This window comes from Impatiens glandulifera, chromosome 4 (assembly GCF_907164915.1).
Source record: "Impatiens glandulifera chromosome 4, dImpGla2.1, whole genome shotgun sequence".
NCBI lineage: Eukaryota > Viridiplantae > Streptophyta > Magnoliopsida > Ericales > Balsaminaceae > Impatiens > Impatiens glandulifera.
Window position 1 is genome coordinate 7,828,639 of NC_061865.1, and position 14,218 is coordinate 7,842,856.

Genomic DNA, 14,218 nt, shown 5'->3' on the forward strand with positions numbered 1-14,218 from the left:
TTCAATGACTTGACTAAATTCAACCCACAAACTTCAGGTGGTCTAAAAAACAAATTAAAGACAATACATTTCTCTTAAACAAACACGGTTAGGGATGGTTTGAAAATAATGTTTTTTAGAAAAAAAAAATTATTTTAATCAAATAATCAAAACACGGTCATATTTGATATATTAATAAAAATTGTTATCGGGAATAAGAAATAATGGGGTTGTAATGATTTGATTAATTAATTAATTGTTGAATTATTAAAATAATTAAATAAAAATTAATCAAACAATCCCCTACAAATCCAGCAATGACATTGACTTATCCTACAATTTTTACCACTTCTTCTGTATTTCCAATTTTATATTTAATTAATACATTTATTCCATTCCCGCGCACTCACGTGCTCCAAATAAAATCTGTTTTTATTTTAGTTATAACAAATTAAAGTACAAAATCCTAAATAAACAAAATTAAAATGCTGAAACATACATACAAAAATAAGACAATAACCTAACAATATTTTTTTGGAGTGATTAAAATTTACTTGATAAGCAACAAATTTAATACTAACAAAAGTTGTCATTCCATCCCACTGAATAAACATAAAATCTTTTTTTTTATTATTATAATATTAATAATAATAAACACCATGCGTAAACTCTAAGAAGTGGTTTTTTTTTTTTTTTTTAATTTGAAATATTTTTCTAATACTAATTGGAAGGCTTCTTAAAATATATAATACAATTAGCACTTTATAATTGTCTAGGTTATCTTATGGAAGAGATTTAGAATTTGAGTTAGTTGGGTTGAATTCTTCTAGCATGTTTTCAAGTACCATTCTTCAACCATCTGGTGTAGTCTTGAAAATATATATAAAATATGTATTTGAAGATGTTATCATATTTTTTACTTCAGATAAATAAATGTTAATTTGAAATTAACATAAATAAATAGTGTTTATAATTTTCAAAGTATGATGCATGCATGGAACATTAGTATTATAATGGTTATTCACATTGCCATGTCATATGAATTAATTAAGGAAGATCATGGCTGGCTTCTTCCTATATATATATAGCTCTTCATCTTCTCAACCCTAACACCACACCACCCTCAATTCGATTTCAATCACTTATAATTATTTGTAACCTTATTATATACTATAGAGAGAGTCTTCAAGAGATGGAGAAAATTAGAAGCATTAGTACTCTTCTTATGCTTGTCTTCATTTTGTTCTTAGCCTTTTCCAATTATGCAACAGCATCTGAGGAACTTGGTAAGCATTAATTTTTACATCAATGTTGCCTAATGAAACATTTAGGGAAAATTGTAATTTACGCTAAACGCAAAGATAACACGATCATCTACACAAAACTTTAATGATGATAAATCTCCGCAGAGTATGAGGGAGAGTTCAACTACGAGAAGGATAGCGAAAGAGGACCGGAAGGATGGGGAGGCTTGTGTAATATTGGAAGGATGCAGTCTCCGATCGATCTATCAAATGAGAGAGTTGAAATGGTTTCCCATTTAGGGATTGTTAAAAGGAAATACAAGCCATCCAATGCTACCCTCATTAATAAAGGCCATGACATGCAGGTAAATATACACTTTAATTAATGTGATTAATAATGCTATCTCGATTAAATTAAATACTTTGAGAAAAACCTTGGGTTATATTTATTTATAATTTTAATTGACATGTATAAATAAATATTGTAGTTGAGTTGGAAAGGTGATGCTGGATCTATTGAAATAAACGAAACTGAATATGAACTCCAACAATGTCATTGGCACTCACCTTCTGAACATACCATTAACGACATAAGGTAATATTATTTTTTGATTTTAAAAGTATTTTTTTTCACATGTCGCAAACGCTACGGTGAAATAATAGAATAATAAGGTTTGCATTAATATAATTGCTTAAACAAAATGTAGATTTGATCTTGAGGCGCATTTAGTTCATAAGAGCAAGAGCGGAAAATATGCTGTTATAAGCATCATTTATAAACTTGGACATGCCGATTCTTTCTTAACTCAGGTACTAATTCATTCTTGAACGCTAAATTATGTATTTAGAAAAATGAAATAGAGAAAATTTATGATTGATGTTGATATTTTGCTTGCAGTTGAAGGAAGACTTGATAGACCTTCAAGACACACTACATTTAGAGAGAATGGTGGGGATTGTAGATCCGAGAATGATAGAGATTGGAAGTCACAAATATTACCGATATCATGGTTCTCTCACTACTCCTCCATGCAATGAAACTGTTACTTGGACCGTGGTTAATAAGGTAATGACAGTTTCAAAAGCACAACTAGAAGTGTTGCGGGAGGCAATTCACGATGAATCAGGGAGCAATGCCAGGCCATTACAATCCATAAATGGACGCACAGTTCAACTTTATACTCCTGAAGATTATTAAGAATAGTATTATGAAGTTTATAATTGATGTGTGCCAATAATCTAGTTAATTAAATATGTTTAATCATATTTTTATTTTGTTTATTATTGTTTGTACCAATAAAAGACCTAATGTGATTTGGCGTTATGAATAATAATATTATTGTGTGAATTTCACCAGGATGGATATAAATATTGGCCACATTAAAGGCTCAGAAAACTTGAGAACTAACATCTTTAACAATTTAAGTAAACTCATGCTTTACTCACCATAATTATTTTTAATTATGCAATAGCTAACTTTAAAATTTATTGTGTTTTGATCCTTATTTTTGTTTGGGTTTTTAGTTTTTATTTTAATTTTTTAAAAAGGTACCTGAAATCTCTTGTGAAGCATGAATAACAAAAAAAAATATAATAAGTTAATTCAATGATAAATGAAAATAAATAAAATCTCAAAATCATGTTAACATGGAATTGAGTAGTGTTATATTTCTCTTTATGTCTTATAATATTATTATTATTTTTTTAATTAAGTAGAACTAACATGACACCCCAAAGATATTTTACTGATTTTAATTCAAAATGTTTACCATTCAAATTGAACCTGTAATTTATTTTTTTTTAAGTCGACTTTTATCATTGGTCTAGTTGTCCTCATAATAGTATTAAAATATAAAATTTTATTTTTGTTGAAATTTTATTAAGTTATGATTAACAATATAATTACTTGAATTGTAACTACTAGTTTAACCAAACTCCCATATAGGCCTAATTCAATTATTTTTTATTTTTTATTTTGTTTATCTGATAAAATAAACTAGTAATTTGTATAACAATTAAAAAAGTAATTATTTGAAATGGCAGTTATTGTGAATTAAGAAATTGAATGAGTCCTAATTTGATGATCCATATTACCCACTCCTGATTCACTTTTAAAGAAATTTCATACTTTATAATAATAATAAAAATAATAAAAATGTATTGTCATGCATTCAATATTAATGATCACATCCTTTAGAAAGTAATTAAAAGATCTATCAATTAAGAAACACACCAGAATTAGTCAAACAAAATTCCATTAGAACTTTCAAAGACTAGATTCAACACAAATACATTTTACAAGTCTCTTTCAACTAACACTTTATGGATTTTATATTAATTGATTTCTTACTTTTAAAAGGACGAATCCATTTAAATAAAAGTTTGAATCCATTTAAATAAAAGTTTGAACCCATTTAAATTTATAAAATACTAGTATGATTATAAAATCTAAAATATTTAATAACATATCTAAATCAAAATAATCATTAATAAAACTTTTTAAATACTTCTTTTTTTTAGAAAACGGTTAAACTATTTCATTAATGTCCCAAAAGTGAGAGAGTTAAAATCAAAGCTAGACAAACCCTAGTTATGATTAAGGACCTAGTTATGATTAAGGATGACATTCAAAATACCCTAAAAAACTGATTAGTAACATTCATACATTCTAAAAAAACAGAGATTACAAACAGAAAAAACTACTTTTAAACCTAACTATCTCAACCTAGCATTTTTTCATGCTATTCGTTTTCATTGAGAGGCTTTCTTCCCATTCCTCTAACGATGAAGGAGGTTGTATTGAAGATAATTAAGAGTATTGTTGTTTCTCATTTTTGAATTCTCTCTTTACACGACCCCGTTCTGATTTGATAAAAAAATTTGTTTCTGAGAATTTTAAAGCTTTTATCTTTGTTATCTTCAACTTGAATTTCTGTGTTCTTTTCATCATTATCTCCGACTTCAGTTTCAGACTTCACATTGGTTTTGAAATCTTCTTTATCGGCTTTATAATTTTATGTTTCAGCTCTGACTTTTTAAATAATTATTAATAAACCTTTATAAATCAAAATTAATTATATACCAAATGAAACTTAAAAAATGTGATGGTTTAATTGTTTTGGAGTTACTGGTAATGTAAGGCACCGAACTCGGATAATTGTATCTGTCCAAAACAAAATAGATTACAAATAACTTTGAACACACCACTAATAAAATATTTATCATTTTTTAGTCTCATTTGTCTCAAATCCAAACTTTGGGCATAATTCAATCTTAAAAATATTCATATTTCATCCCATAAACGATAAGGAAGACTTTTAATACTGCAACACACGTTATTCCATAAATGGATTGAAGAATTATCGTCAACCAAAAGTATACATTGTCCATACAAAAATATCCACATTAATAAAATGTCACTTCAAATACTACATTTTACTGTCCCGATTATTTGATTTTGTGAACCAGTAAAACAAAACACTTAAATCAGTTATAAGGAAGTAGGCTCCGAGGAATAAGAATATCTGCTCCACCATTTCAATAAAATGTCATTGTTAAATATATATACCCAAGCCCCTTCTTCACTATTTTATATATAATATTTAAATATATATAATTAATTTAACCTAATTAATTAGCTTTATATCCTTTTTAATAATTTAGCTGAATGATTTAAAATTGAAAGAAAAATATATATTTTAATATTTTTTAGGATGGTCTTGGACTTATGCATAGGTTAAATATTGAATATTTGAATTAAATTTAGGTACTATTTAGTGTGAATAAATTATATATATATATATATATATATATATATATATATATATATATATATATTATGTTATTAGGTTGCTAACATTGAATAAGTTCTTTCATGATCCATGCATCATCAAATAGAAAACCCATTACCCACCCTTGAATTGTAAGGATTAAATTTCATAATATTAATAAATAATAAAATTAATTAGCTATGTCATTAATGTCGTCATTTCACTTGACTTCATGACATTCTTTAAGAAATAATTAGTAAAAAAAATTCAATTGGACCTTCCAAAGACCACCGTACGTTTATGTCGTCCAATTTTACAAGTCAAACACTACGGATTGTTAAATATTATTTGAAAATATTGTCTTTGTAGTGATAACAACGACCAAAATCAATTAATATTAATCCACAATTTTTATAAACTATTTTTAAATTTGTTACACAAGTTTTAATAAGTTATTATCAACAAATAAACTTTCAACAAATGACTTTATAACTGAGTTAAGGAAATAATTAACTCTTATGTTGCTATTTTAACACTGTTTAATTTCAATATGAACTATATATTATTTTTTTTAAAGAAAAAGAAGATTCCAATGGACCTTTCAAACAAGACCCTGTAAAAATACCGAATCAATGACATTTACGTGGGTATCCTTATTTTTACCATTTCATTGTCTTTCCATTTTTATATTTATTAATCCATTCCCGGGCCATCACGTGCTCTAAATAATTTTTTAAAAATTTATTTATAACAAATTAAAGTCTACACAATCTTAATTAAACAAAACTAAAATGCAAAAACATACTTGTAATTTTTTTTAAATATTTAATCTTAGGCATTATAATATCAATGTACAAAAAGATCAACTAAGAATTTACAAGTTCAAAAAGAAGCATATTAAGACATAGTTCCTTAATCGATCCAAGTTAATTTCATTGTAGTTCGAAATTCTCAATTTAGATATAATTTATTCATAAAAAAAACTTACTAACCCTTCAGAGACCATAGATTATTTCCCTTCAGCATTTGTATACGAATTTCTAGAGCCTCTGTTTATTTTAAAAAATCCACCATTTCACCAACCAACTTGCAACACGATTACGAATTATCTCTAACAAGCAATCCATGTCATTCCTTCCCATCCCATGAAAAGATCATAAACTCGATCTCTACCTTTTTTTAATAATAATAATAAGCAATCTTCGAAAAGTGTGTAAATTCTATAAAGTAATTTATTTATTTGTTTCAAAAAGATATCTTTAATATTGAACAAAGAGTTTATTAAAATGTATAGCAAAATTGTCTCGGTTATCCAAGAGATTAATTTAGAATTTGAGGTGTGTTAATTCTTCTAACATATTTTCAAGTACAATTCTTCAGCACATAGTCTTAGACATATGCACAAAATATGTATTGATGATGTTATCATGTGTAACTTTAGAAAATTAAGGTTATTTTGAAATAATTATATATATATATATTTCTAAGGAGCGATAGGGGAGAGAATTTACGATAGGGAATAGGGGAGAGAATTTAGGATAGGAAATGGAGGAGTGAATAATGTATCACTATATCACTAGTTGGTAAGAGGATAAAGGGTGAGGTGAGATAAAAAAAGATAAATTTTGTTATTTTTTTGGCCAATCAGATTACGCCATGTCATTCCCTCTCCCAATTATTTCTCATTTTTTTTTAAATAGATTACATCACCAAAGATTTTTTTTTCATATATATAATAGTATTTTTTTTATAAAAATTGATCACATCAACAAAGAATAAATGAAGAATAAAATAATAATTTTGAGTTATGATCTTAAACCTCTCAAAGCACAAAAACTCGAAAAGAAAATATTATCAATAAATTCTAGGAGTAAGATAACATAATTCAATCTTTACAATCCAACCAAAATGATGTAAATTAATCTTTAATGATTCACCTATTATTTATTACACTTAAAAAAATGGTAATTAACCTATGGATGCAAATGAGTCAGCTATTCGTGAACTGTTCACGAGCCGATCGGTCAAAGCTCGACTTGAGCTTGACTTTGAATAAGCTCGATCCAACTCGTTTAATATTCGAGCCGAACTCGAGCTCTAATAATATTTATTTGATGACTTGTCGAACTTAAAATTTAAAATAAATATTTTTTATTAACTCTATCTCTGTTCAAAGTTAATATGTCATGTCCACATTATTATATCATATTGTCTAAAAAATTCAAAATTAGAAACTCCTAATTCCATAATTCAACGTCGTTAAAATATAATATAATATATTCAATATAATATATTCAGTAGATATATTACATAAATGAATCGAGTCGCACTTGACTTAAATTTATAAACTCGTTCGAGCCGAACTAATTCATATTAAATCAAGTCAAACATCGAGTTTAAGCTGGTTTGAGTTTGAGCTCGACTCGACTCATTTGCATCTCTATATTAACTCACTAAATGACATAACAAAAGTGATTTTTAATAAATCAAATGTCAGGAAATGAATTCTAATTTAAAAACGTTTTAAATAGATTCTTAAATTTAAAAATAAAAAACTAAAAAATAGAAATTTAATTAGATATATTTCGTAAGGCTATTTTTGATTATAAGTAACATCACAACTGATAAGAATAAAAAATAAAAGAATATCAGTTTTTAAAACTAACCCAAAATTCTTATAAATCCAATAACATAGAATAATTAGAGTTAGAGTATGATACCTTGATTAGTATAATTAAAATATAATTAGGCAATTCCTTCTTCTAGTTTAGCGGCAATTAGAGACAATAGCGGACCTAGAAATATTTTCTCGGGGGGCCAAATACATAATAATGTAGCATTTTTTTGGCGATCAAATAAATGTATTTTTTAATCAAAATTTTACTCGGTAATTACATAAAATACTAACAATCACAATTACAAAATACTAACAAGCACAATTACTAAATTATTCTTGTCCATGAGTTGGTACAAAAAAAAACAAAATCTCTTCATTACGTTGACTATACCAATCAATCAATTCAAGAAAATTACCTTTATTTGATGAACTACTTGACTCATCATGTCCTCGAAAAGGTAATCTTTGCCTCAATAGAAAGCGTGTTACATCAAACATTGTCGTTAAACGAGTGCGATAATTTATTTCTATATCACAGCCATGTGTACGTAAAACGTTTCTCATGCTATGTCTTTGATCTTGAAATGATTCAAATTGAATTATAGCTTCATTATGACAACTATTTGAAGTTCCCATATGTCGATTGAATTTTTCTAATGCCCTTTTCCAATTTTTGTACTCATCTCCTATAAAGGTATCATCTACGTTTTCTCTATTTAAAGGCTTAAAAAGATAACACTAAAAACAAAACGATGCATCTTTTGATATGCTATATTCTAACAATGTATATTTTATCAGTAACATTAGACTCATTAGTAGGCTCATTAATTGATTGAAAAGGCTCAGACTGCTCATGTGATCTAGAAGTACAAATTCATTTATAGAACATCTCCATTATTCTATATTCTACATAAAATAAATAACTAAAAATAAATATGTGTCATAACCTATGCCCCTAAATAAAATCTAACAAATACATTTATTTGTTGTAATAGTTTAAAACTAATTTAAAATTAAGAAATATAAAATAATATTTTACCTTTATATTTATTTAAATTATTATTTTACCCTTATATTTATATAAATTATTATTTTAACCTTTATTTTATAAATAATTTGTATTATTAATTAATTATATTGAAATTAAAAAAAAAATATATAATTATAATATAAATGTAGTTTTAAAATAAATAATAATCTTATATGATTTTCATTATTTTATGTATAATTCTTTATATTATAAATTATATAAATAAATCTTATTTATATATTAACTAAAATTTATGTATTATTATAAATATTGTATCTTAGAAAATATTGTTGGTATAAAATAAAATATTAATAATAATTACTGTTATGATCTAGGTAGCCGTTGGAGGACCGGGGGTTGAACCGGTTAGCGGTTCTCACTCAAAGGGTGGTGGTTAATCCGGTTAGAGATTAACACCGGGGTTTCAATACTACACAACCTGTCACAAACCCTTGAACTAGGTTCAAGCGCGGAAGAGGTTTGCTTTCAGGTTGAAGCAGCACACTTGTATGATGGACAAAGCCGGTTTCGGATGATGGAGGTTTGAAAATGGTGGGTCGGTTTCGGTAATCTGGAAATTCAGTATGGATAGTATAGAGTCGGTTTAGAGCGGTGTAGTTGAGTTAATGTAAATCGGTTAGACAATGGAGCCGGCAGAAAATAAATAACAAGACAGATTTTATGGATGTTCGGAGATAAAACTCCTACGTCACCCCTTCCTCTCGAAACCGCGAGAAGGATATTCACTAAGGAATACAAGTACAATCCGATCGAGACTTATTTCCTGCTCGATAACACTCTTACAATTTACACCGAAATTGTAAAACACACTTTAACTTTAGCACTTAGGCTTTCTTAGAATAACACAGTCTTATCACTTGTAGAATAAATGCTTTTAGAGTTTCTCACTTGTCCCACTGTATCGCGCATTTACTCTTCTTCAACTGCCCCTTTTATAGGTGAAATATGCCAACGGTCATATTTCACTACCTTGAATCTGATTGGCTGAGCAGAGGTGCAGTGATTCAGTATTTCAGAAATTCAGACCTGCGGTCGTTTTCTCAGACCTGATGGTCAACCTCAGACTTGGCAGTCTGTTCTTCCGGTATGTAAGACAAACCTGCCGGGTTTGTCTTTTACTTGATGTAGGCACTGTCTGTTGGACAGTTGTCTGTACTTGGAAGATCTCCTTTCTGACTTATCCCGAAGTGGAAAGATCCGGCAGGACTGTCTTCTGCAGCCTGCAGACTTTCCTCAGACTTGTATGGATATGGAAGTGTTCAGTCTGTTCCTTTGGTATCATTCTCAACAGATACCCGAATTGTCTTCTTGTACTGGTCGGTCATTTGACTTAACCGAATTGCTTTTGGTATGTAACCGGACTTCTTCCGGTTATTCCTTTGCTTTGTGGCTGATCGGCTGTTTGATGATTCCGTTTTTAAGCTTTGGCCGATCCTTTCTTTGTGCGGTCACGTTCCGAGTATTCTTGGTCGGTTTAGTAGCTTGACCGGCTAGTTTTCTTAGCCGGTCCTTTTGTTTATCCGGTCTGGTTCCTTGTTCCTGCATGGAAAGTTTATTTAAGTTAGGTTTATTTGAACCGGTCTAATTTTATCTAACAATTACTTTAATAAAATTATATTTGAAATTAGAATATTATAATTATGAATTAGTTTTTTTTTATTAATTTTTATAAAAGAAAGTGTTAGTTTATTATAAATATTTATATATTAGAAAATAATGTTTGTATAAAATAAAAAAAATTATTATTTTATAAAATGAAGTGTGAGGTTATTATAAAGAAAATGTGAGAGACAGTTCGATCACCTGACCTCCATTATGAATTTCAACTCCAAAAACCAGCAGGACAAAACCTTATTTAGTATATATATATATATATATATATATATATATATATATATATATATATATATATATATAATATCTTAAAATTTTTATGGTTGGGTGGGGGAGACCAGGGCCCCCTTGCCCCTTGTAAGTCCGTCACTGATTAGAGGTGGATATTAATCCTAAGTTCGAGCCCGTCAGGCGACAAGTTCTGCGCCTGGTTTTAAGTGTGTTTGCGGGTTACATACTTGATCAGTTGTCCCATTTTTTTCCCAAAAAATATAATTAGGCAATAGGTAAATACTCCATTTAGATTTAATAAAGTTTTAAATATATTTTTATACATTGTATATTTATTTTTGTTTGAAATTATTTATTGTAGATTTATTTTTATTTAAATAGTTAGGATTTTTAAGTAGTAAAAAATAAAGAACCTAACTATAAGTATGAAAAAAATTCATTCTTCGATCGAAATTTGAATATCTTGATAACTAATTTAAAACCATTGGTCGTCTAATATTCCAATTAGGTTATGTTTCTTATATTTAGATTATAGCTAATTTACTAGATAATTACGTTTTCAAATCAAATTATATTACATTCTCAATACTGAGATAAGCCATCATTTATATGTAAGACATGCATATAGCCGGCAATTCAAGTATATTAGGAGTTTTGCATTTTGGTGTTATAATTTTATTTTGTAATCTATATTATATTATTTACAACTAAATGACTATTGTACATCTTTCTTTCTACATTAATATTCTTATGTCTCACCATAATCAAAACACTAACATGAGAATAGAGTTTTTCATAGTGTTCAACCTCCTTCTATATCTGATGCGAGTGATGATCAAACATATCCTTAATATTGGCATTCCTACGAATAACAATGGAGTTAAGCTCAGAAAACGTCACAACGAGACACTTAATCCCATACCCAACATCATCTCAGAAGCTAGTCGAGGCTTTGTCCCGCACAGTGAATCTGGATTTCTAGCGATAACTCTTTCATAAATATATATTTAACTCAAAATTCTATAGCCCACAGAACAATTAGACTTTTTGGTAACTGTTTATACCCGTCATGAATAAATTTACAATTAACCAACAATACCTAAAGATTATTTGGTTCCCATATAAATTTTATTACATAATATGAGAGAAGTATTTTATTAAAGGAAATAAGATCTTGATACCTAAACTCCTTTGATCCTTGATCCTTGTAATGCTTGACCTTAACCCAATCTGTCAAATGACGGAACGAAGAATTAGATTGTGGGAATAGAAATATTTTATAATATTCATTGGTTTTATATTGCAACAATATTTACTTTCAATATGAACTATTTTTTTTAAAAAAAAAGATGACTGAAACTTTCGCATTGACTAATCCTACAATTCTTACCACTTCTTTTGTATTTCCATTTTTATATTTAATTAATACATTTATTCCATTTCCGCGCACTCACGTGCTCCAAATAAAATCTGTTTTTATTTTAGTTATAACAAATTAAAGTACAAAATCCTAAATAAACAAAATTAAATTGCTGAAACATACGTACAAAAATAAGACAATAACCTAACAATATTTTTTTTTTGGAGTGTGATTAAAATTTACTTGATAAGCAACAAATTTAATACTAGCAAAAGTTGTCATTCCATTCCACTGAATAAACATAAAATCTTTTTTTAATATTATAATATTAATAATAATAAACACCATGCAAAAACTCTAAGAAGTAATTTTTTTTATTTGAAATATATCTCTAATACTAATTGGAAGTTTCTTAAAATATATAATACAATTAGGATTTTATAATTGTCTAGGTTATCTTATGGAAGAGATTTAGAATTTGAGTTTGGTTGAATTCTTCTAGCATGTTTTCAAGTACCATTCTTCAACAGATGGTGTAGTCTTGAAAATATATATAAAATATGTATTTGAAGATGTTATCATATTTTTAACTTCAGATAAATAAATGTTAATTTGAAATTAATTTATAATTTTCAAAGTATGATGCATGCATGGAACATTAGTATTATAATGGTTGTTCACATTGCCATGTCATATGAATTAATTAAGGAAGATCATGGCTGGCTTCTTCCTATATATATATAGCTCTTCATCTTCTCAACCCTAACACCACACCACCCTCAATTCGATTTCAATCACTTATAATTATTTGTAACAATCTTCTATTCAAAAGAGAGAGTCTTCAAGAGATGGAGAAAATTAGAAGCATTAGTACTCTTCTTATGCTTGTCTTCATTTTGTTCTTAGCCTTTTCCAATTATGCAACAGCATCTGAGGAACTTGGTAAGCATTCATTTTTACATCAACATATCCTGATTAAACATTTAGGGAAAATTATAATTTACGCTAAACGCAAAAATAAAACGATCATCTACCCAAAACTTTAATGATGATAAATCTACGCAGAGTATGAGGGAGAGTTCAACTACGAGAAGGATAGCGAAAGAGGACCGGAAGGATGGGGAGGCTTGTGTAATAGTGGAATGATGCAGTCTCCAATCGATCTATCAAATGAGAGAGTTGAAATGGTTTCCCATTTAGGGATTGTTAAAAGGAAATACAAGCCATCCAATGCTACCCTTGTTAATAAAGGCCATGACATGCAGGTAAATATACACTTTAGTTAACGTGATTAATAATGTCTATCTCGATTAAATTAAATACGTTGAGAAAGACCTTTGGTGATATTTATTTATAATTTTAATTGATATGTATAAATAAATATTGTAGTTGAGTTGGAAAGGTGATGCGGGATTTATTAAAATAAATAAAACTGAATATGAACTCCAACAATGTCATTGGCACTCACCTTCTGAACATACCATTAACGGCATAAGGTAATATTATTTTTTAATTTTAAAAGTATTTTTTTTCACATGTCGCAAACGCTACGGTGAAATAATAGAATAATAAGGTTTGCATTAATATAACTGCTTAAACAAAATGTAGATTTGATCTTGAGGCGCATTTAGTTCATAAGAGCAAGAGCGGAAAATATGCTGTTATAAGCATCATTTATAAACTTGGACATGCCGATTCTTTCTTAACTCAGGTACTAATTCATTCTTGAACGCTAAATTATGTATTTAGAAAAATGAAATAGAGAAAATTTATGATTGATGTTGATATTTTGCTTGCAGTTGAAGGAAGACTTGATAGACCTTCAAGACACACTACATTTAGAGAGAATGGTGGGGATTGTAGATCCGAGAATGATAGAGATTGGAAGTCACAAATATTACCGTTATCATGGTTCTCTTACGACTCCTCCATGCAATGAAACTGTTACTTGGACCGTGGTTAATAAGGTAATGACAGTTTCAAAAGCACAATTAGAAGTGTTGCGGGAGGCAATTCATGATGAATCAGGGAGCAATGCTAGGCCATTACAATCCATAAATGGACGTACAGTTCAACTTTATACTCCTGAAGATTATTAAGAATAGTATTATGAAGTTTATAATTGATGTGTGCCAATAATCTAGTTAATTAAATATGTTTAATCATATTTTTATTTTGTTTATTGTTATTTGTACCAATAAAAGACCTAGCCGTTATGAATAAAAATATTATTGTGTGTTTTTCACCGGAATGGATATAAGTATTGTATTATATGTTCATCTATTTACTATATTTGGTGTTTGTTTGGCCATTGTGGAATATAACTTTTGTTAAATAAAATAGAACTCGTTT

General features: G+C 28.2%; 2 protein-coding genes across 2 annotated transcripts; both read left to right on the forward strand.

Annotated features, from left to right (window-relative positions):
* Positions 1–1,171: 1,171 nt before the first annotated feature.
* LOC124934618 (alpha carbonic anhydrase 7-like) lies at positions 1,172–2,421 on the forward strand. The gene is made up of 5 exons (XM_047475141.1): positions 1,172–1,265; positions 1,389–1,588; positions 1,712–1,818; positions 1,931–2,033; positions 2,122–2,421. Exons 1-5 carry the CDS (start codon positions 1,172–1,174, stop codon positions 2,419–2,421), a joined length of 804 nt encoding a protein of 267 aa, XP_047331097.1.
* A 10,293-nt stretch (positions 2,422–12,714) lies between these two features.
* On the forward strand, positions 12,715–13,965 carry LOC124934619 (alpha carbonic anhydrase 7-like). The gene is made up of 5 exons (XM_047475142.1): positions 12,715–12,808; positions 12,932–13,131; positions 13,256–13,362; positions 13,475–13,577; positions 13,666–13,965. The coding sequence occupies exons 1-5, from the start codon at positions 12,715–12,717 to the stop codon at positions 13,963–13,965; spliced, it is 804 nt and encodes a 267-aa protein (XP_047331098.1).
* Positions 13,966–14,218: the final 253 nt, after the last annotated feature.

Bases quoted from the DNA above. Each gene is read 5' to 3' on its own strand.
- LOC124934618 (XM_047475141.1), top strand. From the start codon at position 1,172: ATGGAGAAAATTAGAAGCATTAGTACTCTTCTTATGCTTGTCTTCATT. The intron at 1,266-1,388 runs GTAAGCATTAAT...AAATCTCCGCAG, and splicing joins AACAGCATCTGAGGAACTTG to AGTATGAGGGAGAGTTCAAC. The intron at 2,034-2,121 runs GTACTAATTCAT...TTTTGCTTGCAG, and splicing joins CCGATTCTTTCTTAACTCAG to TTGAAGGAAGACTTGATAGA.
- LOC124934619 (XM_047475142.1), top strand. From the start codon at position 12,715: ATGGAGAAAATTAGAAGCATTAGTACTCTTCTTATGCTTGTCTTCATT. The intron at 13,363-13,474 runs GTAATATTATTT...AACAAAATGTAG, and splicing joins CATACCATTAACGGCATAAG to ATTTGATCTTGAGGCGCATT. The intron at 13,578-13,665 runs GTACTAATTCAT...TTTTGCTTGCAG, and splicing joins CCGATTCTTTCTTAACTCAG to TTGAAGGAAGACTTGATAGA.